The sequence below is a fragment of the Melanerpes formicivorus genome, unplaced genomic scaffold (genome assembly GCF_026170545.1).
Source record: "Melanerpes formicivorus ecotype bairdi unplaced genomic scaffold, bMelFor1.0.p_v2 SCAF_3, whole genome shotgun sequence".
Lineage (NCBI taxonomy): Eukaryota > Metazoa > Chordata > Aves > Piciformes > Picidae > Melanerpes > Melanerpes formicivorus.
In genome coordinates this window covers 26,349,687-26,375,626 of record NW_027142355.1, presented here as the reverse complement: position 1 = coordinate 26,375,626, position 25,940 = coordinate 26,349,687, and the positions used below count along the sequence as shown (strand labels likewise).

Sequence of the window (25,940 nt, the reverse complement as noted above, 5' to 3'; positions counted from 1 at the left end):
CTCACTGCCCTGATCATGTGGTGGAAGCCCCCTCCCTGGAGACATTCAATGCCAAACTCTATGGGGCCCTCAGCAACCTCATCTAGTTAAACATGTCCTTGCTTAATGTAGGAGGGATTGGAAAAGACAACCTTATAGGGTCCCTTCCATACTGGTACATTCTATGAGTCTATGGCTCTCAAGGATGCTGTGGCTGTTAGATTGTAATCACAGAATCAGAATGGTTTGCATTCGAATGAACCTTAACTATCATCTAGTTCCAATCCCCCTGCCATGGGCAGGGGCACTTCCTTCTAGCCCAGGTTGTTTGAGGCCCCATCCATCCTGGCTTTCAACACTTCCAGGATTGGCTCCCCCCCAACTTCTCTGGCAACCTATTCCAGTGCCTCACCACCTTCATGGGGAGGAATTTCTTCCTAAAGTTCAGTCTAAATCCAGCTTCTTCCAGTTTGAAACCATTAGCCCTCATTCCGTCACTCCACCCTTGCAGAGGGGAGGGGACAGTGCTCACCAGTGGCCTCTCAGTGACACCGGCAAGAGCTTGTGTCTGCTCATACAGTGACGTAGTGATCACTGTGGCTCCAAAAAGTGACGAATATCACCCAAAAGGGCTGTGGACAGCACACAAACCTCCACCACCTCCCACACAGAGGACGTGGCACAGGCTTTCGCAAGATGGACTTGCCGCTGCTCAGGTCCAGCCCTGCATTAACTCACGGCCGCTTTCTCCACAGCATCTCCAGAGCCTCAATTACTCCTGCTCCCAACAGACCACATCATTAATGAACCTGGCTGGGCATAATTGAGGCTAGTGACATGGAGATGAACTTTTTAGTTGCTTTCCAGTCCATCACAAGAGAAGACAGGTTCTTTTGTCAGCTTCCTTCCAAGCAGCCTGGGACACGTTGTCCGCTCCAATCTGCCAGGAGCAGCCAGAAGGCGTTGGATGATGCTCCAGGGCCCAGCTGTCAGCGCTGGTGGCCATTTCAGGGACTGTATCATTATCAAATTACTAAATTACGGCGGCCCAGCCTCTGCCTCTCTTGTGATCCATTTTCTTTTGTCGGGGTTGCTAAGGAACTGCCTGCGGACATCCGATGCTGCAGTGAGGTGAGTTTTTGCTCTCCACACCTCCTTGCAAGACTTGGCTGGCTGGATGCACAAGAAACCTGTAGCTGAGTGTGCTCAACCTATAGGTACTTGTATACTCAGCACAGCAGAGACAGGTACCTGTTGGAGCAGGGCAAGAGGAGGCCACAGCAGTGATGGGAGGGGAGTGCTGAGAGGCCAGGCTGAGAGTTTGGGTTGTTCAGCCTGGAAAAGAGAAGGCTCCAACGAGACCTTCTGGTGGCTTTTCAGTGCTTAAAGGAGCTGGTATGGAATCTGGGGATAGACATTTTAGCAGGGCCTGTTGTGACAAGACAAGGGGTGATGGCTTTAAACTCAAAGAGGAGATTTAGACAAGAGAGGTGAAAGAAATTTTTTACAGTGGGGGTGGTCAGACCCTGTCCCAGGTTGACCAGAGGTGGTAGCTGTTCCATCCCTGGAATCATTCCAGGTCAGGCTGTTTGAATCTCTGAGGAACCTGCTTTAGTTGCCGATGTCCCTGCTGACTGTAGGTAGATGACCTTTAAAGGTTCCTTCCAATCCAAACCATTCTCATTCTATATTCATAGATACAGCATAATGGGCTCAGCTCTAGAGTTGTGTGACTCGTAGGAAACAAGTGGTGTCATCACTCATGCTCCAAAATCATCCCCCACTTTGCAGACTCCATGGGGATTTTGGAAGCTGCTTTGACATGTATTAAAGCCCCAGCTTTTCACATCCTTGGGGTTGGCTGCCCATATTGCCAGGTTTTGAATCCAGAGAGGTGGTAGATGTGCCACTTCTGGACCCATTCCAGGCCAGGTCATTTGGGGCTCTAAGCAACCTGCTCTCGTTGCTTATGTCCCTGCTGACTGCAGGGGGAATGGATTAGTTGAGTCAGAAAGGTCTCTTCCAACCCAAACCCATTCCCATTCAAAGTGAGGAAAAACTTCTTTACTGTGATGGTGATGGAACCCTGGCGCAGGCTGTTCAGAGAGGTTGTGGAGTCTCCTTCTCTGGAGAATGTCAAGACCCATCTGGATGCCTCCCTGTGTGACCTGTCCTAGGTGATCCTGCTTTGGCAGGGTGGTTGGACCCGATGATGTTCAGAGGTCCCTTCCAACTCCTACCATCCTGTGATTCTACGTGATTCTGTGACGTTCTTTGCTTTCTAAGGCCTTCCCCTAATGTGCGTTCAGGAATCTTCTGCCTTCTCCCTGTTTGGAGCAGCTCCAGCAACCTGCACCTGGAAAGCAGCCGGCTCGCCAGTGCATCGTTCAGCCCTAAAACTCTCTTCCCCCTCCCTACAATTAAATAATCTCAAGAAACTCAATTAGGATGACATGACATTTCCAAGGAAACACTGAGGATTCATTCCGGTAATGTTTTGGCCCTGCCAAAGTGGTTCAGATAGCAAATCAATAGTAAACATTTAAGGTTAGATGTATGAAAAACAAAACAAGGGCGAAAAGAAAAGAAAAGAAAACAGGAAAATCAGGTTATCCATTTCCCATTACGCCAGGGCTCCCAGAGCACTGATGGGAAACTGGAGCTGCATTTAGTACCCCTGGCAGAGGAGTGAGCAGCTTGGTCTGATGGACTTGCCCATAGGATTGATGTTCACGTTTCAAGTCTTCCAGCAGCTTTACACGTCTGAATTAAGCCACTTGCAGAATCACAGAATCCTTTTGGTTGGAAAACCTTCTTCTTACCTAACCAGGGGGCCACAAGGCCCCCTGGCCTTTGTCATCACCACCACCATCACCAGGTGTGCACCATGGGGACTCACCAGTGATGAGAAGAGGATCCCTCAGCCCAGATGGGCTCAGCTTGGGGCTTCTGACTTTCCTGGGTGGGGATTAAAATGGGGAGTGGGTGGGGTGGGCCAAGTGGCCACACCTGGGGTGGGAGGAGACTCCACCAGAGTTCCAGCCCCCTGCCACAGGCACTTTCCACTAGACCAGGCTGCTCAAGGCCTCATCCAACCTGGCCTTGAACACCTCCAGGGAGAGGCCATCCTGACCTCCCTGGGCAACCTGTCCCAGTGTCTCACCACCCTCATGTAACAAATTTCTTCCTGATGTCTAGTCCAAACCTGCCCTCCCCAAGCTTCAGTCCATTCCCTCTCATCCTATCACTACAGATAGAACAAGAGGGAATGGCCTCAAGCTTCAACTAGGTAGGTTTGGACTGGACATTAGGGAAAGATTTTTCCCAGCAAGAGTGGTCAGGGATTGGAATGTGCTGCCCAGGGAGGTGGTCGAATCACCAACCCTGGATATATTTAAAGGTGGTTTAGATGTGGTGTTTGGGGATGTGATTTAGGGGTGAACTTTGTTGAGTAGGGTTATCAGTTGGACTTGAGGATCCCAAGATCCTTTTCCAACCTGAATATTTCTGTGATTCTGTGAAAAGACCTCTAAGATCATTCAGTCCAACTGGCAAACTGACATCACTATGGCCATTAAACCATATCCCAGAGCACTATGTCCACACATTTCTTGAACACCTCCTGGGATGATGACATCACCTCCTCCCTGGGCAGCCTGTTCCAATGCCTGACCGGTCTTGCACCTCACCTAAACCTCCCCTGGTGCTCCATGGTGAGCTGCTGCTTTGGCCTGTGCCATAAAGCATCCTTTATGGTGAAAGGTCTTGAGCTAAATCACCTTCCTCAAGAGATTCTGACCCTCTGCTTTGCATACACCTTGACCATAGAATCAGTTTAGTTGGAAGAGAACTTTGAGATCATCAAGTCCAAATATTAACCCATCGCTGCCAGGTCACCACTAAACCATGTCCCTCACCACCACACCTCCAGAGCTTTGCAATCCTTCCAGAGATGGAGACTCCATCACTGCCCTGAGCAGCCTGTTCCAAGCCTTGACAATGCTTTTGTGAAAGAAATTGTTGACCATGTCCAACCTAAACCTCCCCTTGCACAACCTGAAGTTCTTTCTTCATCCAATGACGTGTTCTTTAGAAGAAAAGGGCAACTGTCAACTCACTCCAACCTCCTCTCAGGAAGTTGCAGAGAATGAGAACACCTCTCAGACTCCTTTTCTCCAGTCTGAACAACCCTGGTCCCAATCAGAGAACTACAGTGTTTGGAAAAGATCTACAAGATCCTGAAGTCCAGCCATCAACCCAGCACTACCATGACCCAAAGTGCCATGCCTGCATGGTTTTTAGCATCTCGAGGGATGGTAACTCCACCACTTCCCTGGGCAGGTTGTTCCAATGCCATGAAACCAGGCAGCCAAATTTGTCCCTCAGACCTGGCTGTGGGATATGTGCTCTCCTCACCATGCTTGGAGCCAAAACTGCCAAGAAATTCTGCAAGAAGGAAGGGGAAGTCCTATTTCCATAGAATCTTAGAATTGCTTTGGTTGAAAAAGACCCTGAAGATTATGGAGTCATGATCTTGAAGGGCTTTTCCCACTGAAATGACTCTATGATTCTGTGTATCACAGAATAGCCATTTGAGTGTGGCAACCCTGCATTTATCCTGGAGGCCACTAGTGCCTTCACTGGGAGGGTGCTGGCAGGGTGAGGACCACAGAGGAAAAAGAGATGCTCCAAGGGTTTTCTTTCTTATAATAATGAATATTATTAATGAGCTATTTCTGTGTTAATTAAATAGTGAGAACTCTGACACAATGAATATGTTCACTGGGCTTTTGGTTGTTTCTTTGCATGGTCTTCACAGTGTATCCCCTTTCGCCCATACACAGTTTTGCTTCAGGAAAGATCATTTGGGCCACAGGGGTTTGCATGCAGAGATGTCCCAATTCAAATCACAGAATCATAGACTTGTTTCAGTTGGAAAAGTCCTCTAAGATCATCAAGTCCAACCATCAAGCTAGAACCACCATGGCCACTAAACCATGTTCCAGCATGCCTTGTCCACATGTGTCTTGAACACCTCCAGGGATGGTGACTCCATCCCTGTTTCAGGAAAGAAATTTTCCCTAACATCCAACCTAAACCTCCCCTGGCACAATTTCAGGCCATTTCCTCTTGTTCTATCACCTGATACTAGGGAGAAGAGACCAGCCTTCACCTCTCTCCAATGTCCTTACAGGTAGTTGTAGAGAGCAATAAATCCTAAAATCAACCAGGCTGGAAGAGACCTCCAAGATCATCAAGCCCAACCGAACACTCAACCCTAACTAATCATCTAGACCATGGCACTGAGTGTCTCATCCAGGCTTTTCTTAAACAGCTCCAGGGACGTTGAGGTGCCCTGGCATGGGCAGGGATGCCTCTCCACTAGACTTGGGTACAGCCTGTCAGCCAGTTCCCAACCACCATTCATTAGTTTCTGCAGGAGGAGGAGGCTGTGGGGAAAACCTTAGAGAAATCCAGACAATGTCCACTGCTTGCCCCACATCAGCCAAGCAGGTTGTAGAAGGTGAAGTAGCTGTAGCCTTCAAGTCACTCCACATCTCCTGGGATGCTGAGGGCTAAAGCCAGGAACACCTGCCCAGTTTCCCAACCTGGCTGGGTCTCTGCAACCATCAGCCTTCCTCACAAAATGTATCATAGTATCAGTCAGGGTTGGAAGGGACCACAAGGATCATCTAGTTCCAACCCCCCTGCCATGGGCAGGGACACCCCACATTAGATCAGGCTGGACAGAGCCTCATCCAGCCTGCTCTTAAACACCTCCAGGGACGGGGCCTCAACCACCTCCCTGGACAACCCATTCCAGGGCTTCACCACTCTCATGGTGAAGAACTTCCTCCTCACATCCAGCCTGAATCTCCCCACCTCCAGCTTCATTCCATTCCCCCTAGTCCTATCACTACCTGAGAGCCTGAGAACTCCCTCCCCAGCCTTCCTGTAGGCCCCCTTCAGATACTGGAAGGCCACAATGAGGTCACCTCGGAGCCTTCTCTTCTGCAGACTGAACAGCCCCAACTCCTTCAGTCTGTCCTCATAGGAGAGGTGCTCCAGCCCTCTGATCATCCTCGTGGCCCTTCTCTGGACATGCTCCAGCACCTCCACATCCCTCTTGTAATAGGGGCTCCAGAACTGGATGCAGTACTCCAGGTGGGGTCTCACCAGGGCTGAGTAGAGGGGGAGGATCACCTCCCTCGACCTGCTGGCCACACTTCTCCTGATGCAGCCCAGGATCTGATTGGCTTTGCGGGCTGCAAGTGCACACTGAGAGCTCATGTTGAGCTTTTTGTCCACCAGCACCCCCAAGTCTCTCTCCTCAGGGCTGCTTTCCAGCCAGTCACTGCCCAGCCTGGATTTGTGCCTGGGATTGCCTCGACCCAGATGCAGGACCCTGCCCTTGCTCTTATTGAACCTCATGAGGTTGGCTTGTGCCCACCTCTCCAGCCTGTCAAGGTCCCTCTGGATGGCCTCCCTTCCCTCCAGCATGTCTGCTGCACCACACAGCTTGATGTCATCAGCAAACTTGCTGAGGGTGCACTCAATGCCACTGTCCATGTCCCCATCACTGTGATGCCAAGGAAATGTGAAGATGTGGGGTCATAAAAAACCCAAACCACCCTGCTTCTTGACGTTGTGGCTTTACCTGGAAATCAAAAAATGCTGTCTTCTTTTTTTTCCTCCCCCCAGATGCTGCTGCATCTCCTGTCTTGCTCATCTAAGAACATTTTGTTTCCTCTCCAAGGGAATGTTTTTCTTGCTGAGGTACATATTGATAGAGAACACCATTTCCAGAGGAGAGGCTGGAAAGGTCAGTCTGAAAATGGCACATGGCTCATTGCCAACATATACCAAATTCTATTTATTTATTTATTGAGTAGTAAAGATTTTAGTTATAAAGGGAATGAAAATCCTCAAAAGCTCTGCTGGTCCCTCCTCAGTGCCTAGGACATTTTGGGTGAGAAGAATCTTTCTACCTGTGGTATCAATGACAGTGGAGCAACAATGGAAGCAGGGAAATCCGAGCTCAGCCTTACCAAACTGTGCAGAAAACTTCTGCTAACACTGATTTCCTGCCCCACTTCTCAGCAATTCCATTCCACCATGAACCCTCCTTGAGCCATTGTGTTCCCGCCAATGGTGGCTGCAGAAGGACAGGCACTTCCCAGTGGAATCCTTGAAGATGGAATGTGATATCCATTCTTTAATGAAAATATTTTTTTGACTCCCTGGGGCAGAAGTGTGACAACACATAGAATTCTTGGGCATCTCTACTTGGGATCGGTTAAACAATTGTAGAACCATAAAGGGTGGAAGACTTAAGATCATCCAGTCCAACCATTAACCCAGACCTACCAGGTCACCACTAAACCACATCCCTCAGCATCATGTCTACATGGCTTTGAAATCCCTCTGGGAAGGAAGACTCCACCACCTGGCTCCAGTCTCCATTCTGAGAGTTGTAGAGAGACAGAAGGTCTCCCCTCAGCCTTCTTTTCTCTGGGCTGAACAACCACAGCTGCTCCTCACAAGACTTGTGCTCCAGACCCTTCACCAGCTTTGTTGCCCTTCTCTGGACATGCTCCAGCAGTTCAATGTCCTTCCTTGAGTGAAGGGCCCAAAAGGTGTGGCCTCAAAGGTGTGGCCTCACCAGTGCTAATTACATGGGCATAGACCTTTCATTACGATGGGAGGCATCATGGCTCACACCCATGGATGCTCACACTGCCAGGGCACAACAGGGCTCCTCAGGCCAAGGACTGGGAGCCCAAAATACAGCACAAAAATGTCAGGAAGAGCCTTGCCAAGCTGGTAGCAATGACATCAGAGGTGCTCTGCCCCTCCCCAGAGCCTGGCATGCTTTCCCATGATTTGTGCTTGAAGGAGATACTATTGAATGAGGCCCTTCTCAGCCGTGTCCATGTGGCCACCCAGAGGCTTAGCCTCCCACTTACTGGATTTCCACACCTCTCTGTGCACCAGCTCCAAACATCCTGAAGAGCTGGAGGTGTCATTTGGCAAAGAGAAGGCTGCTTCTGAACCCTGTTGTTATTTTGTGTTTTTTTTGCTGTAGAGTTTGGAATGGTTTCTGTTCATCTGTCCAGCCAGCAGTCATGTGAAGGGGGAGGTGGACTTGCTAAAGACTGTGGGGAGTGGTCAAGCAGAAAGGCCATGAGATGAGGCTCAACCTGCCCAGCTGGTCTGACATGGAGAGATGGAAATTCTCACCTTTCTCTGACAGTTTCAGCTCTCAGGTGAGCAATGAACGAAATTCTACATGGCAGCATTCACACATCTTTATTTACAGAAATAAACTCAGGGGGATGTGCCACTTGCTTCTGCACAGTATTCCCATGGGTCAAGTAGTGCAGCCACAAGCCTTTGGACATCTCCACTTCCCTGAGCAATCAGATGCTTCCCTTTCCTCTTACCACTCTATTTCCAGGTCATGACTACAGTTTCCCAACACCTGTTTTTCCAAATCCCTTCACATTAAACAGTTTGTCTTGTTTGCTCAGTCTCTGTGGGGTCCTGAAGACACTTTTTGCATCTCTATGTCTCTTCTGAGTTAATGCAGTTCCAGCTGATCATCTTCTGACTGGTTTTCAAAGTACAGAAAGAGAAAACAAAGGGCACATTGGAGGTTGGCTGCAGCTTGGGCTTCTTATGAACCTTCCATGCTCACAGTGGCTCAGGAGGTCCTTGATACCTTGGGGTTGCCTATGCCAGGTCATAGTTTCATAGTTTCATTCAGGGTTGGAAGGGACCACAAGGATCATCCAGTTCCAACCCCCCTGCCATGGGCAGGGACACCCCACACTAGATCAGGCTGGACAGAGCCTCATCCAGCCTGGGCTTAAACACCCCCAGGGACACAGTTTCATAGTTTCATTCAGGGTTGGAAGGGACCACAAGGATCATCCAGTTCCAACGATTCCATAGAATCATAAAGGTTGGAGAGGACCTTTAAGATCATTGAGTCTGATCATTTACCCAGCACTACCAGGTCACCACTAAACCATGTCTCTCAGTACCACATCTACAAGACACTGAAAGGCCTCCAGGGATGGGTACTCCACCACGACCCTGGGCAGCCAGCTCTTGGCCTTGACAACACTTTTGGGGAAGACAGTTATCCTCACATCCAAACTAAACCTTCTCTGGCACAACTTGAGGCCATTTCATCTTGTCCTGTTGCTTGTTCCCTGGGAGAAGAGAGCAACCCCCACCTGGCTCCAATCTCCTTTCAGGGAATCATAGGGAGCTAGAAGGTCTTCCCTCACCCACTTTTTCTTCAGACCAAACAACTCCAGTTCCCTCAAATGCTCCTTATAGGACTTTTGCTCTAGACCCTTCACCAGTATTGTTGCACTTGAGTAACACAACATCAGGCATCCATGAAGCAAATGTCCTGATCTTGGTTAGCTTCTGGCATGGTTTAGGGAGCACATGGTCTTGACCTGGTTTTGTATGACTCCTACTCCCCAGTGGTTGCTTCTCTCCACTAAGGGAGTACAAACACAGGAGGTACCTGTGGCTGCTCTGTGAAGGCTGCACTGTCTCTTAATGCTTACACCCCAGGGAAAAGTGTTGGATGGGAAGATGTTCTCTTATTAATTGGTGCTGCTGGGACTGGAGGTTAAAGCACTGAGAATGGCTTCCTCTCACATAGTACATTGCAAAGAAGTAGGCCACCAAACATGAGCACTGACCAGGCTAAATGAGCCAGCGGGTCTATCTTGAATGCCCTTATGGTCAACAAAGAAAGATGGGCTCACTTTCAAGCCCAAGGAGTGCTGTTAAACCTTGTTGGGGTGGGGAGGGACACACACACAAAAGAGGGCAGTTTGGGCTGGCAGTAAACACATACTCCTCCTCCTCAAAGAGCACCTCAGGACCACCTGACAACCCCGAGAGGAACCCAAAGTTAGGAATTTCTTCCTGTTTTCAAAATGCCTTTGAAGACAGAGCAGATGAATCTCACCAGAGGGTATTTTTTAATGTATTAATGCATTTCTCCTGACACCTGGAAGGGTTGTCTCCATGTAGAAGAAAAGGCTGAGAGAGGAATATCTATGAAAGCTGGTGTCAGGGTCAGTAGCACCCCATTTCTCCTGCTTTGACCTACCATATGCCTGGGAAGGAGGAAGGGCCATGCAGGCTGACCCCATGAACTCTACATCAGGCAATGGAAGCCCAGTGGGGCTTCCAGTAGTGAGTTTTGCCCACTGAAACCCTGGATAAGGTATGACTTCAATGGAGGACTGCTCGTGGTCTAGATCAGGGCAGCTCCATAAGCTTCAGGTTCTGCCTGAAGTCTTTGGTCACTGGAGAACCCAGAGAGGTGCTTGGATAGACCAGTCCAGGGTACAGAGGGCTCCCAGCCCCAAAATCCTGCAAACCTCAGCTGTCAGAATGCATGAGGTGACTGAACTCAAGGCATGTGAACTATCAGGATCTGCTGTCCTGGGATAGGAACCTCTCTCCTTCTGTGACAAGGTGAACTACACAGTGGACAAGAGAAAGGCCATGAATGTTGTCCACCCGGACTTCAGAAAATCTTTAGACACTATTTCCCCCAGCACTTTCCTGAAGAAATTGACTGCTCCTGGAAAAAGTTACTGCTCATGAGGGCTGATGCCCACAGGGACCCTCCTCATCACCCACATGTCCACCTGCACCTCATATACAGAAATGGCCCAAGGGAGGAACTAGCAGGGACCAAGGTGAGCTGAGAATGAGTAGGGAATGAGACCTTGCAATCTGGAAGCATCTCTCTGAGTTCTTGCTTGGTCCTGTTAGGGCACCATGAAGAAATGAAGGTGGGCAAGTCATGGCTGGGTTTTCCTGTTTTGACCTCACTCCTGGCTGGAGGAAAAGGAGGGTTGGAGGGCTCAGGGGCTGCCTTACCTGCTGAGGGTTTGCACCGCCACTCACATTTCCACTTGGTTTTGAAGCGGTTGCTGTTCCCTTGGCATCCCCCAAAGATGAAGGGTCTGCAGGTGTTGGCCTTTTGGTGATAGTACCAGAGCAGGGTGTAGTGGTGGCAGGAGCCCTCATCCATGGGCTGCAGGCAGGGACCTGTGGGGAAACACCCACACACACACTTATATGTTGGACCCAGGTGGGAAAAGGCCCACTCTGGCACCCTGATTCCCTCCCATGGGCAAATGTGTGGGGCTGGTCCAGGGACTTCTACTGCCCCACAATCATGGAAACTCACAGTTCTGGTTAGAGAGATCCTTAAGATCATCAAGTCCAACCATTAAACCAGCACTGCCAGGTCACCACTAAACTATGTCCCTCAGCACCAGATCTACCCCCACCTGGATTCCACCTTCTTTTAGGGAGTTGTAGAGAGCCAGAAGGTCTCCCCTCCACCTCCTTCACTCCAGACTAAACAAAACCAGGTCCCTCAGCTGCTCCTCATAAGACTTGTGCTCTAGACCCCTTCACAAGCTGCCTTGCCCTTCTTTGGACAAACTCCAGCAGCTCAATGTTCATCTCAGAGTGAGAGGCCCAAAACTCCAAAGCAATGGGGGTGGCAGAGAAAAAGGAGCAGGAAGAACCAAGGGAGGGGACATTCAGCAGTGGATTTCCATAATGGGAAGAGCATGAGGTTCCTTGTTGCATCATGACACTGTCTACCCCTCTGGTGCCCATCATGATATATCTCTGACCTTTGCAAGGGGGCAACTAAGTTCTGGGTCTTGGGTGTGGGTCTTTGCAGGGGTGGCTGCATTCAAAGGGTAGCCTTGGGGATCTTCAAAGGTTCCTTCCAACCCCTACCATTCTGTGATTCTGTGACATGCACTGTGCATTTTGCTGGTGGGGCTGGATGGCACTGTGTGAAGATACCCACCAGTTTGGTCACCACCAGCTCAGTGCCTTGCAGAACAAAATTCTGCCTCAAGCCAAGAGACACAGAATCACACAGAACGGGTAGGGGTTGGACAGGACTTCTGGAGATCGAGTCCAACCTCCCTGCCAAAGAAGGGTCACCTAGGACAGGTCCATCCAGGGGTGTCTTGAAAGTCTCTAGAGAAGGAGACTCCACAACCTCCCTGGGCAGCCTGTTCCAGTGATCCATTAGCCTTACAGTAAAGAGACTTTTCCTCATGTTGAGGTGGAACTTCCTGTGTTTCAATTTGTATGCATTGCCACTTGTCCTACCAGAGACCACCGGAAAAGAGCCTGGCAATTTCTTCTTGGAAATCACCCTTCAGATATTTACAAACATTGATAAGACCTCTTCTCAATCTTCTCTTTTCCAGACTAAACAACCCCAAGTCATTGAGTCCAACATCCCCATTGTCAAGGCAGGTTCACCCAGAAAAGTCCAAACCTGAGTTTTGAACCTCTGTTTGCTGGCACACATAACCCTTTCAGCGCCACATCCTCTTGATCCCAATGGCCAAAACCACTTCCTGCCTGGGAAGTGACTTCCCACAGGTGGGAAGTGACTTCTCTGAATGTCACCTCATTCAGATCTTTTCACCTGGTAATTGACTGTGGACTTCTCGACGCCTGCGCTGAGAGACACCCATCCTTGGCTGTGCCCAGGGAGCTGTTGGGGAAGCAAAGGAAGAGTCACATGGAACAAGGGCACGCAAACAAATTAGCCACCCTTTAAACATAGATCTCTGGAGCCTTGCAAGGGCTTTCTACCAGCCAACAAGTCCTCTTCATAAATGTCACAGAGCAATTGGCAAGGAGAGGGAGAAACCAGCAGCAATAAAAGTCCTAATGGTGTTAAACAACTCAGACAGAAAGGTTGGGTGTTAGTCAGAGCGAATGGAAGCATCCGTGGCTGCTTGCAAGAGATAAATGTCAGGGTGGGGGGGTGAGGAAAGGCGGGGGGGGGGATGTTCTGTAAATGTGTGAGCTTTGAAGAGCCAGAAGCAGTCATAATCTGGCAGCAATAACCCTGCCACTGCAGAATCCTGTTAGCGTTCGGAGCATCTGTCCACGCTCGTCACTTAGCCCAGCAATTTATGAGCCCTGCTGCCTCCGAGCTGGGCTCTAATGGCATTGTCGGCTGGCCAGGGCTGCGGCTCTGATTCAATCACATGTGGAAGGCCCCATCTATCTGAAACCACCCAGATCCCACACACTGCCTGGAGAGAAAGCGAGCTTAAACCCAGATGGATGATGGTCATGGTGTCTTTGATGTATGACACGGGCAGCAGGAGACAGCTTGGGGATAAGCAGGAGGAAGGTGGTGAAGGTGAGAGTCTAGAGGAGGGCCACAAAGGTGAGGAGGGCTGGAGTACCCCTTCTATGAAGACAGGATGAAAGAATTGGGGCTGTTCAGCTTGGACAAGAGAAGGCTCGAGGGAGACCTTATAGCCTCATTTCAATATCTTAAGGGGACCTATAGAAAGGCTGGGGAAGGACTGTTTAGAAGGGGCTGGAGTGATGGGAGAAGGGACAATGGTTTTAAACTGCAGCAGGGTAGATCTAGGTTGGACATTAGGAGGGAGTTCTTCACAATGAGAGTGGTGAAATACTGCAACAGGCTGCCCAGGTATGTGGTTGAGGCCCCATTCCTAGAGACAGTCAACATCAGACTTGACGTGGCCCTAGGCAGCTTGATCTAGTTGAAGGTTGGACAGGGGGGTTGGACAAGATGACCTTTAAGGGTCTATTCCAGTCTGATGAGGTCTGTGAATCTGTGGTGGTTGGGGTCCAGTTCTAGGCTCAGCTGGACTTGGGAAATTTGTGGCTAAGCGGGGTTTGGGGGAGATTTGTTTGGTCCTCAGCAGACTGCACAAGGGGAAAAATGAAGGTGGTTGTAATTTTGATCATCATCAATGGGGTTGACTTAAAACTCTTCCCAAAGCTCTGGGAAAGAGCTGTCTTAGATAATAAAGGTCAACACATATCAACTGCAGGCCAACAGCTTGCACAGAATCACAGAACAGACTCATAGGATCGTTTTGCTTAGAAGAGACCTTTAAGATCAAGTCCAACATGAACCCAGCACTGTCAGGTCGCCTCTAAACCATGCCCCTCAGCAACAGATCTACACAACTTCCAGGGATGTGGACTACAACTACCCGAAGGGAGGTTGTAACCAGGTGGGGGTTGGTCTCTTCTCCCAGGCAACCAGCACCAGAACAAGAGGACACAGTTTCAAGTTGCGCCAGGGGAGGTTTAGGCTGGATGTTAGGAAGAAATTCTTCACAGGAAGAGTGATTGGGCATTGGAATGTGCTGCCCAGGGAGGTGGTGGAGTCAACATCATTGGAGGTATTTAAGAGGAGACTGGATGAGGCACTTGGTGCCGTGGTTTAGTTGGTTATATGGTGTTGGGTGATAGGTTGGACTTGATGATCTCTGAGGTCTTTTCCAACCTGGTTAATTCTATTCTATTCTCTACCACCATCCTGGGCAATCTGTGCCAGTGCTTGACAGAAAGCCCTCCTCAAGCATGCCCATAATCCCCTATTGCACCCTTCCCCAGCCCTTCTGCATCATGTTATCACTACCTGTCCCTTATAAATCAAAGTTCAAAGCCAAATCCTGATGATGAGGTCGGAAGATCCATGGGTGGCTGTGGCATGGATTTGAAGCTGTGATGAACCTGGAGGAGGGCAGCTTCTGTGGTCCTTACTAGGTAAAGGTCACTTCCAGGTTGCTGCTCAAATTTAGGGTAGAGCTACCCGGAAACCCCTCAAGGTGGTCATGTCAAAGGGCTGCTTATTGCCTTTTATCAGCAGCCCAGGAGACAAGCAGGCCCAGAAGGCTTGGAAAAGCCACCCATAAGCCATTATAATATGGGGACAGGAGAAAGATATCCAACTGTTAGCTCTTCTGTGCCAAGGGGAACAAATTGCTCATCAGGTCTGCATGAAGCCAGGCCAAGCATTCCCTCATTGTAATGCTCACTACAGTAAGTTCGTGGTCAAAAGAAAGGGTAGACGATCTGAAATGCAGCACTTGGAAAGAGCTTCCTTGGGTCTTCCTTGGCCTTTCTTTGCCACATATTAATGGATTTCCCTGCATCCGTTGGAGTCATCTCTTAGATTTTTTCCACCAGTGTCTCAGTGCGCCCAAAGGTGGTCCTGGAGCCTCCTAGAGAGGCACCATCAACTGTGCCTACAGACTAGACCATGAACCTCCCTCCAGCCCATGGGCAAGTATTAGGACATAGTTCACCTCCTAAGCTGATCAGCTTTCCTCCCCAAAAATGATGGTTGCACCTCAGCTGCCTGTTGCTGCTTAAGTTGCTACTGGAAGCCTGAAAACACCTAGAAGTGTCAGCAGTCTTGGATCACGCTCTTTCCCTGTTCAGTTGCCTGGTGGAGAGGTAGATGTGGTGGGAGGAGCTGCCACAAACTCACTGGTGTTTGTGTACAGGAAGGTCTGTATTGCGTGTCTTCAGAGCAGGAGCTTGGCTTTTCTCCTCCTCCCTCTTGGACAACACAAAGGGACAGAGATAGAGCAGGTTGTTTTCCTGTTAGCTGTAATTAGCTGTTTTACCCATTAAAGGATTCACGAGACCCTGGGCAGAAATACTGTGAAATAACTCCGGTGTTTGGTCTCAGGTATGTAATTTCTGGCTGCTAGGAAGCTCTACTAGAAGCTGCAAAGGACATGGTGGGGAGAGGTGGAAAAAAATCAGCTTGAAAATACCTCCACCCTACCAGCCCTTCAAAATGTGTTCCTTTTGAAGGTGGTGATCATCATTAAGGCTTTTGCCTCACCCACCAGCCTTTCGAGGAGCATCATCTCACCGCATCTCTGAGCCATTGTCAGCACAGGAGCATCTCAGTGTAGGAGCCCTTACTGGAAATCTCACCACTGCTTTATTTCTGCCTAGTCCCAGGGAAGAGAACTTAGCACTGGGTTCACGAAGTGCCCCAGAAGATACTATTCGTCATGGTTGGAAAGATGGAAAGCATACAGCCATGCAGCTGAACTTACCTGGGATAGGTGAAGGTTGCTCCTTGAAGGGCTTCACTGAAGTCACCAATGCTGTCATGCTCTGAGTATCGTTGAGCATTTCATCCTGGTTTTCATCACCACTTCTGCTGTGTTCTTCAGGCTGAAAATACCCTTGGAGCTGCCTGTTGATTTCAGCTGCCTCCAGAACTGTGGATTAAATTGCTGACTCAGTGTGGATGAAATCTGGTGGGATGGTTTGAAAGCCACCATGCTTCCACAAAAGGTTGGAGCTAAACACAGTGACTGCCACTGCACAACATGGGGTGGGAGAGAAGTCACATGTGCCTGGATGAAGCTTCAGGCTGGTTTAGGGCAAGGAGAAAAGGCTGATTGAGAGAAGTTGTGGATGCCCCATCCTGCAAGTGTTCAAGGTCAGGTTTGATGGGGCTTTGAGCAACTTGATCAGGTGCCCCTCCCTGTGGCAGAGGAGTTAGAACTAGATGATCTTTAAGGTTCCTCCCAACTCAGACTATTCTATGACTCAAAATCATTATTTTTACTAGTAGGACATGTTTTCATGGACTATTTTTCATCCATTTTGTTCCTCTCTTTGTAGCATTCAGATGCTTTCTAACAGAGGCAGAAATAAGTGTGACTCCAGTTTAATGGCTGAAGCATCTTGGTGGTGAATCTCAACCCTCCTTGGCCATAGGCAGATCTCAGGATGTGAAACAGGAATAGGAAAGCTTTCTGCCATCCTCAGGTAGCTGGGCATGGAAAAGACCTCAAAACCTGACACCTTCATGATATTTGGGTTTGGGGGTAAAAAAATATCACCAAAAATGGTGGGTTTTGTTACTGTGGTGGTGCAGGTCAGCAGATATTCACTGCTGGAGAGGAGAGGCCTTGATGTTAAGAAATGCCATAAAGTAGACAGAAATTAGAAGGCTGTTATTAGACAAAATGCAGCTCCAAACTTTCCCCTGCCACCAAGAACCTTCCACCAGGGGAAATGGAGATAACCACGGCAGAAAGCTTTGCTGATAAACCCCTGGGAGTAGACATGGGAAGAGAAAGGGTTTAAAAGGAAGAAATTAAGAGTTTGAGTAGAAGGTCAGGACTACAGCAGGGACCTCATGGCCCATGCTTGCCTCTGAGCATGATGAGGTGACGCCTCTCCACTTGCTGCTAATGGGGTGATATTTGCTCTGCCAAGCCAGACTGTGCTGGGCCTCAAATTGGTCCAATTTAGTTGCTGGCAGGTGTCAGAGAGGTGGCCCCGAGCGCAGCGAGCCAGCCCACTTACCACAGCTGCCTCTCATTTCACTCCTGACCACCTCCTTCACCTCTTCCTCCTGTGCCATAGGGGGAAAAACAGAGGTAAGTGCTGATTTTTCTACCCAGCATCATCTTGCTCCACGCTCTGCCTCATCCCAGCTCTGCTTGTTCCAGCTGTGGTGAGACCACCTCAGCTTGGGTATGGTTGTAGTGAGGTGGAGGTAGTTGAGGTGATTGTAGAGGTTGTGGTGAGGTGGGGGAATAGGATAAGAGGAAATGGCCTGAAATTGTGCCAGGGGAGGTTTAGTTTGGACATTAGGAAAAATTTCTGCACTGAAGGAGTGGTCAGGTGTTGGAACAGGCTGCCCAGGGGGGTGGTAGAGTCACCACCCCTGGAGGTGTTCAAGAACTGTGTGGACATGGCAGTGTGGGAAGTGGCGGTATTGGGTTGACGATTGGACTCAAAGATCTTTCCAGCCAAAACAATTCTCTGACTTTATGATTCTCTGGTTGAGATCAGAGATGTACATTTGATGTCACAAGGATTTCAGTTCAAAATTTGGGGCACATCAGGGAAATTATGCCCTTTGCAAATTCTTGGCTATCCTGTAGCCAGCTGCTCTTAACATGAAGAGCTGGGATCCCCAGCCCAACATGAGGCTCATGGCACAGCTCAAGCCTGAGATGGCTTTCCAATGAGTCTCCCCATCCTTTTGCCACTACACCTGAAGCAATTGTCTCTTAGATGTCCCTTACCTCTGAGAAAGTTCATAAAGCCACCTGTGTCCTTGCAAAGGGGCTACTCAAAGGATACTACAGGCTTTACCCATGAAAATGGGCTGTACCCCTGGACTGAGGGGAGATGTCACTGAATCTCGTTTTGTCTTCTCTGCCTCTTTACCAGCTAACACTTCCCACAGAACAAGACATCTGGTCTCTCGAATTTTGACCCTTGTCCTTCACCTTTGGGCCAGCCAGCTGTCACTATTTCAACTGAGCATGGTGATGTGATGGTTGATTGTCTGCTGAACTTCACATGGTCACCACCTCTTGTCCTTCTAAGGATGGCAAATTCTGGGGCACTTTCTACATAGTGAGCTGGGCTCTTCAGTAGAGGCACTGCTACTCATAACATCCATGGCTAAAACTACTCCTGCTTGGCCTGCACACGCTGGAAGGATGGAAATATCACATTATATCAATCAAGTGGAACAAACCAGATGTGATCAGACAAGAGGATGGAGACCCTAATGGTAGGGGAGCTGCAATAGAGTGGGTCAACCACTTGTCCTTCTTCAGGATTTCTAAACCCAGAGCAGCAGATTTGCAGTGATGACATTTCTCTCTCCTGCTCTGTCTTTGCATTTGATCAGCCCTGGAGCAGTGGCACTGATCCTATTTGAATTTGAAGTGTCATGGGGAGGATGGGAGAAGAAGAAATGTGCCTTGGGCTCTGGATCATATGGTAGAGCCCAGCACTGCTCCCACCTCACCAGCCTGGGCAGGTCTGATGTCTCTAGGTGACAGCCAATGCACTCATTTCCCAAATATTCTCTGAATGAATCTGCTTCTCAGCACTTCCCTCCTCCCCTACACCTCTTAGGGGCAGTTTGTCCTATTTTCTCTATTCAGGTCTGGGTAATAGGATGTGATCTTGCACTAAAGTACTCACAGAAAGACCAGGATCTCCTTTTTCTCCTTTCTGTCCAGTTGGACCATTTTCACCCTGTTAAAAACAGTCAAGTCATTACAAAACCTCAGTAGATTGACCATTAAATGCTCCAAAAATAAGTGCATCTGAGAGAGGGAAGAAGATGCAAGGAAGGGAGATGAGAAAAAAAGATTCACATGTTTTGCTATAAATTTTAGGGATATCTGTGAGCAGCTCATGGAACAGGACAGAACAGACTCATCCACATGCAAGGAAGCAGGAACAAAAGCGTGCATTGGCCTTTGTGGCCAAAAAGGCAGAGGGGCTCCTAGGCTGCATGAAGAAGAGAGCGGCCAGCAGGTCAGGGGAGGTTCTCTTCTCCCTCTACTCTGCCCTAGCAAGGTCACAGCTTGAGAGTTGGGTCCAGTTCTGGGCTCACCAGTTCAAGAGAGACTGGGAGCTACTGGAAAGAGTCCAGAGGAGGGTTACAGGGATGCTAAGGGGACCAAAGCATCTCTCTCAGAGAGGCTGAGACCTGGGGCTGTTCAGCCTGGAGAAGAGCAGCTTGAGAGGGGAATCTCCCAATGCTGATCAATATCTAAAGGGCAAGAGGATGTGGCCAGACTCTTGTCAGCAGTGCCCACTGACAGGACAAGGGACAAAGTGGAACCAAGAAGATTCCATCTGAACGTGAGGAATACATTTCCTGAGAGGGCACTGGAGCCCTGGAGCAGGCTGCCCAGAGAGGTTGTGGAGTCTCCTTCTCTGGAGAGATTCCAACCCCACCTGGCCATTGTGATCTTGGGCAACCTGCTGTGGGTGACCCTGCATTAGCAGAGAGGTTGGACTGGTCCAACTTCCAGCCCCAACCCTTCTCTGATTCAGTGAGATGCTGAGGTTTGCCAACAGGGCTTTCTGCCTCTTAGAAGAAAACTGGTGAAAACTTGATCTGTTGATTAAAAATACTTCAAAATATTAAAGGAGAAGGGTCACAGGAAGAATGAGTTAAATTAAAGCTCTAGAGGCAATTTTTCTCAATCCACACTCACAGGGGCTGCTGATGCATGAGGAGAAATCTCACTACATTCTACCAACACAGGGAGCTAATGCAATGCCACCTCCTGATGCGAAAAGCCATTGTGTCAGTGTTGGCAGGACCTGCAGCATGTAGGGAACGACCCAAGAACATGGTTTGCAGGTTGGAATCTTGAGATTTACTGTCTGTTCACTCCTGGTCTGCCATGGGGAGCACAGCTGAAGATGTGCTGCCCCAAAATGGGATGATTTCCTCAAGAAGTTTTATATCAAACAGCTAGCAGCCCACAAGACTCACAGCAGTTGTTCTTGCTGGAGACACCTTCAAGAAGAAATGAGGGCAGCATTGCCTGTGCCCAATACTTGGAGGTGGGAATTAAAAAGCACTTTTGCTGTGGCAAAACTGGGAGAAATGCATACTAGAACAGTCACAGGTCATCCAGATATCTGCACTGCTGCAAAGTGGTGAGGAACCTCACTGGCTCAGCCCCATACTCACCATTTCCCCTTTTTGCCCATCTATGCCTGGGGGTCCTCTCAGACAGATCTGAGCTCTCCCTCTTTTCCCTCGTGGACCCTAGAGAGGAAGAGAAGAACTCAGTTAGCAGTGCCCAGGTACCCTCCAGAGATACCTCACATCACTGGTTGAGTTTTTCCCCCCCTAAAGCCCAACCTGGACATCATTAGAAACTACAGAATCATAGAATATCAGGTTAGAAGTAGCCCTCAAGGATCATCTGCTCTAACCTATCTTGACACAAGCATGGCCCAGCACATGCCCAGCTGAATATTCAGTGTCCACACTGTGGACTCAAGCACTTCACTGGGGAGATTATTCCAATGGCTGATTGTTCTTGTCAGGAAAGTGTTCCTCTTGTGTCCAGCTGTGATCTCCCTGGGAGTAACTTGTCCCCATCACTCCTCATATTTTCCACGTGACTCCTTATGAAAAGGGAGTCTCCATCTTTGTAGCCACCCTTTAAATACTGGACCATGCTGGGAAGGTCTCATCTGAGCCTTCTTTTCTCCAGGCTGATCAAACTCAGTTCTTTTCAACCTTTCCTAATCTGGCAGGTTCCTGGTCCTTGGATCACCTTTGTGGTCCTTCTCTGGAACCTCTCCAGCCAGGCCACATTTATGTGGTTTTTTTTTTTGTGTGGAGAAGATACTGAGTCCTCTGGATCTCAGATGCTCCTCTGACAGATCAGACAGGATGGGTCTTTGCCTTTGACCTTTCTGTCCTGGGCAACCATGAGGTGTTTTCTGTGGTCCATCCCTGTAGAAAGGATGGGTGCTGCAGGGACAGGAAGAAGTTTTCTGTCTATGACACTGTCTGTCCCATCACTAATTTAAGGAACAGAGTCTCAGCAGGAGGAAAAGGACTTGCAGCTGGAGATAACACTCTCCCACATTCAAAAGCTGCAGCTCAGACCCAGGGACTTTCTCTTTTAATTTAAGGAAAAAAGACAAGTAGCAGTGTGGGTGTAGAAGTTGGCATCTCACAGTCTCTCTTTAATCAATGTCCAAACAAAAGCCATTCATTATCTCACAGAGGCCTTCTGGAGCACGCAGAGCTTGCAAATGCTAGCAGAAAAAGTTTCAGCCTTTTTAAACATACATGAGGGGATCTTTGGGCTGCTTCTTTCTTTCTGTTGTTCTTTTGATACATTTTTCATTGCAAGGTACAGGCTGAGGAGCAAGGGAAAGAAGAATAATGCTGCTGCTATGGTCTGAAGCTGGATTTAGTCCATATTTTATTATTCTGGAAGGGTCTAGAGCACAAGTCTTGTAAGGAGCAGCTGAGTGAACTGGGGTTGTTCAGCCTGGAGAAAAGGAGGCTGAGGAGAAACCTCATTACTCTCTACAGCTTCCGGAAAGGAGGCTGGAGTGAGGTGGGGTTGGTGTCTTCTCCCAAGGAACAAACAATAGAACAAGAGGAAACAGCCTCAAGTTGTGCACAGGAGGAACAAGTTGTGGACATGAGGAACAATTTCTTCACCAAAAGGGTGAGGCTTGGATCAGGCTGCCCAGGACTGTAGCAGAGACCCCATCCCTAGAAGGGTTTCAAAGCTGTGTAGGTGTGGTGCTGTGGGACACAATTTAGTAGTGACTAGCAGTGCTGGGTTGGTGATTGGAGCTTAAAGGTATCTTCTAATCTAACCAATTTTGTGATTCTTTCTACACCTGCACTCTTTTAGGGGACACCTTGGGGACAGTCCTCATAATTGCCCTGGCAGTGAGTCAAGTCTTTACTTGATGACCTCTTGGGACACAATACAGATGCTCAGTTTGATGATTGCTGTATCACCTGCATTTCCTCTTTCATTCCTTCCCTAAGACTTAAAACCCAGTGTCAGTATTTTTTGGTTTCTGGCTTTCCCAACATGATATTCTTTATAGGAAAAAAAAACCACAGACACCTTTATACCAGGCATGTCAGAAGTCCTGCAAGGGGCCCGAGGACAGGGAGACATTTGAGACCCAGGAGAGATCTAGTAAGGTCTAGACACAGTAGGACTTTCAGACAAGACTGGGTCTGAATTGTCTCAAGTTTGGGGTGCTGGTGGGTGAAAAGCTGGACATGAGCTGGCACCATGGATTCTCAGCCCAGAGCCAACCTGGCCTGGGCTGATCCCCAGCAGTGTGGGCATCAGGTGGAGGGAAGGGATTCTGCCCCCACCTGCAGTGCTTGGTCCAGTTCTGGAGTCCTCAGCATAGCACAGAGATGGACCTGTTGGAGTGGGGCCAGAGGAGGCTATGGCAATGATGGGAGGGCTGGAAGTCCTCTGCTATGAGGCCAGGCTGAGAGAATTTGGGTTGTTCAACCTGGACAAGAGAAGGCTCCAGGGAGACTTTTTGGTGCTTGGTGGTATTTCAGGATTTAAAGGGGCCAAGAAGAAAGCTGGTGACACTTTTTAGAAGGGGCTGTTGTGGCAGGGCAAGAGGTGATGGTTTGAAACTTAAAGAGGGAGATTTAGATTGGAGAGCAGGCAGAAATTTCCATGCTGAGAGTAGTGAGACCCTGTCCCAGGATGCCCAGAAAAGTGGTAGCTGACTCATCCCTGGAAACATTCAAGGTCAGGCTGTCAGGGGGCTCTGAGCAACCTGCTCTAGTTGCAGATGTCCCTGCTGACTGCAGTGGGGTTGGGACCTTGAAAGGTCCCTTCTAACCCAGTTTGTAATTCTATGATTCTGTATAGGGTTGGTCTTTCAGACAGTTACCCAACTCCAGTTTTTGTTTTGTTCTCAGTTCTCCTAAGTTAATTCAGATCCTTTCCTGTCCAAGCCTGACACTCAGCCAGCCCCACCAAAACGTCTGAGAAAAGTATTTTCATTTCCAGCCCTCTCTGACTTGAGAAGTTCTCTGTTACTTAATGGATGCTGTCTAAGGGCAGGTGATTAACATTAATCTCCAACATCATCCCTCCACGTTGTGCTGGCAGCGGGAAGACACTCTTCATTACCATAGAACCTGGGGGCAGCATGTTCCTCCTCATAAACACTATTAGCAGCTCCATTTCCAAGTCTTTTTGTTACATTTCAAAAGGTGCCCAGCATGTCTGGCATGCAAAAATATTTATTAAGTGTGGCCCACAAATGGGGGCTGAAAGCCATCAGCTCTTTGCTAAACCTTGGCGCCTTGCTCCCCAGACAATTAGCAACAGGAGGGGTGCACTTGACGGCCCTGCTAACTTGAGATTCTCAGCCTTCCTTTCTCCACTGAGGTCACAGCTCACATTGAAGATAGGAAAAGAAGTGAGGAAAAGGAAAAAAAAATTAATCTTTTGTGATAAATGCACTAAGAGTTGAAGTAAGTTACAGAATTGTGGAATGGTGGGAGTCTGAAAGGACCTCTGGAGATCATGGAGTCCAACATCCCATGATCACCCAGAGCAGGTTGCACAGGGTTGCGTCCAGGTAGGTTTGGAATCTCACAGAATCACAGAATTTTAGGGGTTGAAAGGGGCCTTGAAAGATCATCTAGTCCAACCCCCCTGCCAGAGCAGGATCACCTAGAGTAGAGAAGGAGACTCCACCATCTCTCTGGGCATCCTGCTCCAGGGCTCTGGCACTTTCAAAGGAAAGAAGTCAGGTGGAACTTCTCCATGGTCAGATGGAATTTCCTGTGTTCCAGTTGACCAAGCTGACTAAGATCTCACAGAAAGACAGTAGACTTTGCAGCCATCTCAATGTGGGAGACCTCAGGTACCAGCTTGTAAGAGGCTGGAGGAAATGTCTGTGAACATGGTGACATCATAGAATCACAGAATGTTGGGGGTTGGAAGGGATATTGAAGGATCACCTAGTCCAACCACCCTGCCAGAGCAGGACCACCTAGAGCAGGTCACACAGGATCATGATATCCAGGTGGGTTTTGAATGTCTCCAGAGAAGGACACTCTAAAACCTCTCTGGGCAACCTGTTCCACTGGTCTGCCACCCAGATATGTGGCACACATCCAGGGTGCTGTATCACATGAAGATGTAAGATGCAGCTGTAAAGCAGAGTTCAGGGCATGCTACAGACCTCTTGCTACTCACCTGTGGCCCTGGTTCACCCTGTGGCCCTTGAGGTCCATCTGGTCCAGCAGCTCCAGTCTTCCCAGGCCATCCCATTTTCCCTTTGAAGCCTCCCAAGCCAGGAACTCCCTTGGCCCCCTGAGAATCACCAACAGAGCAGTTCAGGCATGGATGGTTTTAGAGATGGGCCAAACACTATCCAAATGCTGCCATGGCATTGACAATAAGGGGAACCATTTACATTGCACTTTGTCTGCTCTTGTGCTCTTAGCAGAGCATCAGTAGGATGGTAGAGATCACCTTGTCTTTTTTCTCCACCTTTACTTGTCCAGAAGATACATCACTGCTTGGTGACATGGACAACCTCTCTGGTATGATGCCCAATAATTTTTAATGTCCAACTTTCCCTGCATATAGTTCTTCAGTCTCTAACCCTGGAAACAACTCCTGAGGAGAAGACAGGAGGTCACCAAGAGGTGACCTCTAAATTTCTTACTCATCTGTACCATTGAGCTTTCTCCTGAAGCTGCTGTGAACACAAAAGTCTCCCATCAAATACAGTAGAAGGAAAGACTATAGAGTCAACCCAATGCCCAACCTTCAGCAGTGGCTGAAAGCAGATGTTTGTGAAGAACAGGAGAACAGAAGAAGAGGGAGGGAGTGATATTTCCTCAGAAATAATCTCCAAGCCTCCAACCATTCACAGCTCAAAGACTTAGTGAACCAGAGGTGCTGCTTGGCAAGAGAAGAACCCTGAGTATATGACACAGGGCTCGAAGACCAGAGGAGTTGTTTTCTATAAAAGCAACAAATTCTTTATGATCCTGGATCAGCTGGACAGTAGAAGATGGAGCTGAGTGTGAGAAGGTCCTGAGGGGCTAGAAAATGTCAAAAGACTTCACAGTATCAGAGTATCACCAAGGTTGGAAGAGACCTCAAGGATCATCGAGTCCAACCTGTCACCACAGACTCATGACTAGACCATGGCACCAAGTGCCACGTCCAATTCCCTCTTGAACACCTCCAGGGATGGTGACTCCACCACCTCCCTGGGCAGCCCATTCCAATGACCAATGACTCGCTCGGTGAAGAACTTTCTCCTCACCTCGAGCCTAAACTTCCCCTGGCGCAGCTTGAGACTGTGTCCCCTTGTTCTGGTGTTGGTTGCCTGGGAGAAGAGACCAACCTCCACCAGGATACAACCTCCCTTCATGTAGCTGTAGACAGCAACAAGGTCTCCCCTGAGCCTCCTCTTCTCCAGGCTAAACAATCCCAGCTCCCTCAGCCTCTCCCCATAGGGTTTGTGCTCAAGGCCTCTCCCCAGCCTTGTTGCCCTTCTCTGGACACGTTCAAGTGTCTCAATGTCCTTCTTAAACTGAGGGGCCCAGAACTGGACACAGTACTCAAGGTATGACCTAACCAATGCAGAGTACAGAGGCACAATGACCTCCCTGCTCCTGCTGGCCACAGCATTCCTAATACAGGCCAGGATGCCATTGGCCTTCTTGGCTACCTGGGCACACTGCTGGCTCATGTTTAGGCAGCTGTCGATCAGCACCCTCAGGTCCCTCTCGA

General features: G+C 49.0%; 1 protein-coding gene across 1 annotated transcript in view; it reads right to left on the bottom strand.

Annotated features, from left to right (window-relative positions):
- LOC137457271 (collagen alpha-1(VII) chain-like) overlaps positions 1 to 25,940 on the bottom strand; it is a 133,392-nt gene that overhangs the window by 12,800 nt on the left and 94,652 nt on the right. The window contains exons 70-76 of the mRNA XM_068169106.1: positions 24,387 to 24,503; positions 20,345 to 20,422; positions 18,832 to 18,885; positions 17,188 to 17,236; positions 15,921 to 16,088; positions 12,491 to 12,559; positions 10,903 to 11,073 (exon numbers count right to left, since the gene is read on the bottom strand). Of these exons, the coding sequence (XP_068025207.1) occupies positions 10,903 to 11,073; positions 12,491 to 12,559; positions 15,921 to 16,088; positions 17,188 to 17,236; positions 18,832 to 18,885; positions 20,345 to 20,422; positions 24,387 to 24,503 (706 nt within the window). The remainder of the gene's footprint in view (positions 1 to 10,902; positions 11,074 to 12,490; positions 12,560 to 15,920; positions 16,089 to 17,187; positions 17,237 to 18,831; positions 18,886 to 20,344; positions 20,423 to 24,386; positions 24,504 to 25,940) is intronic.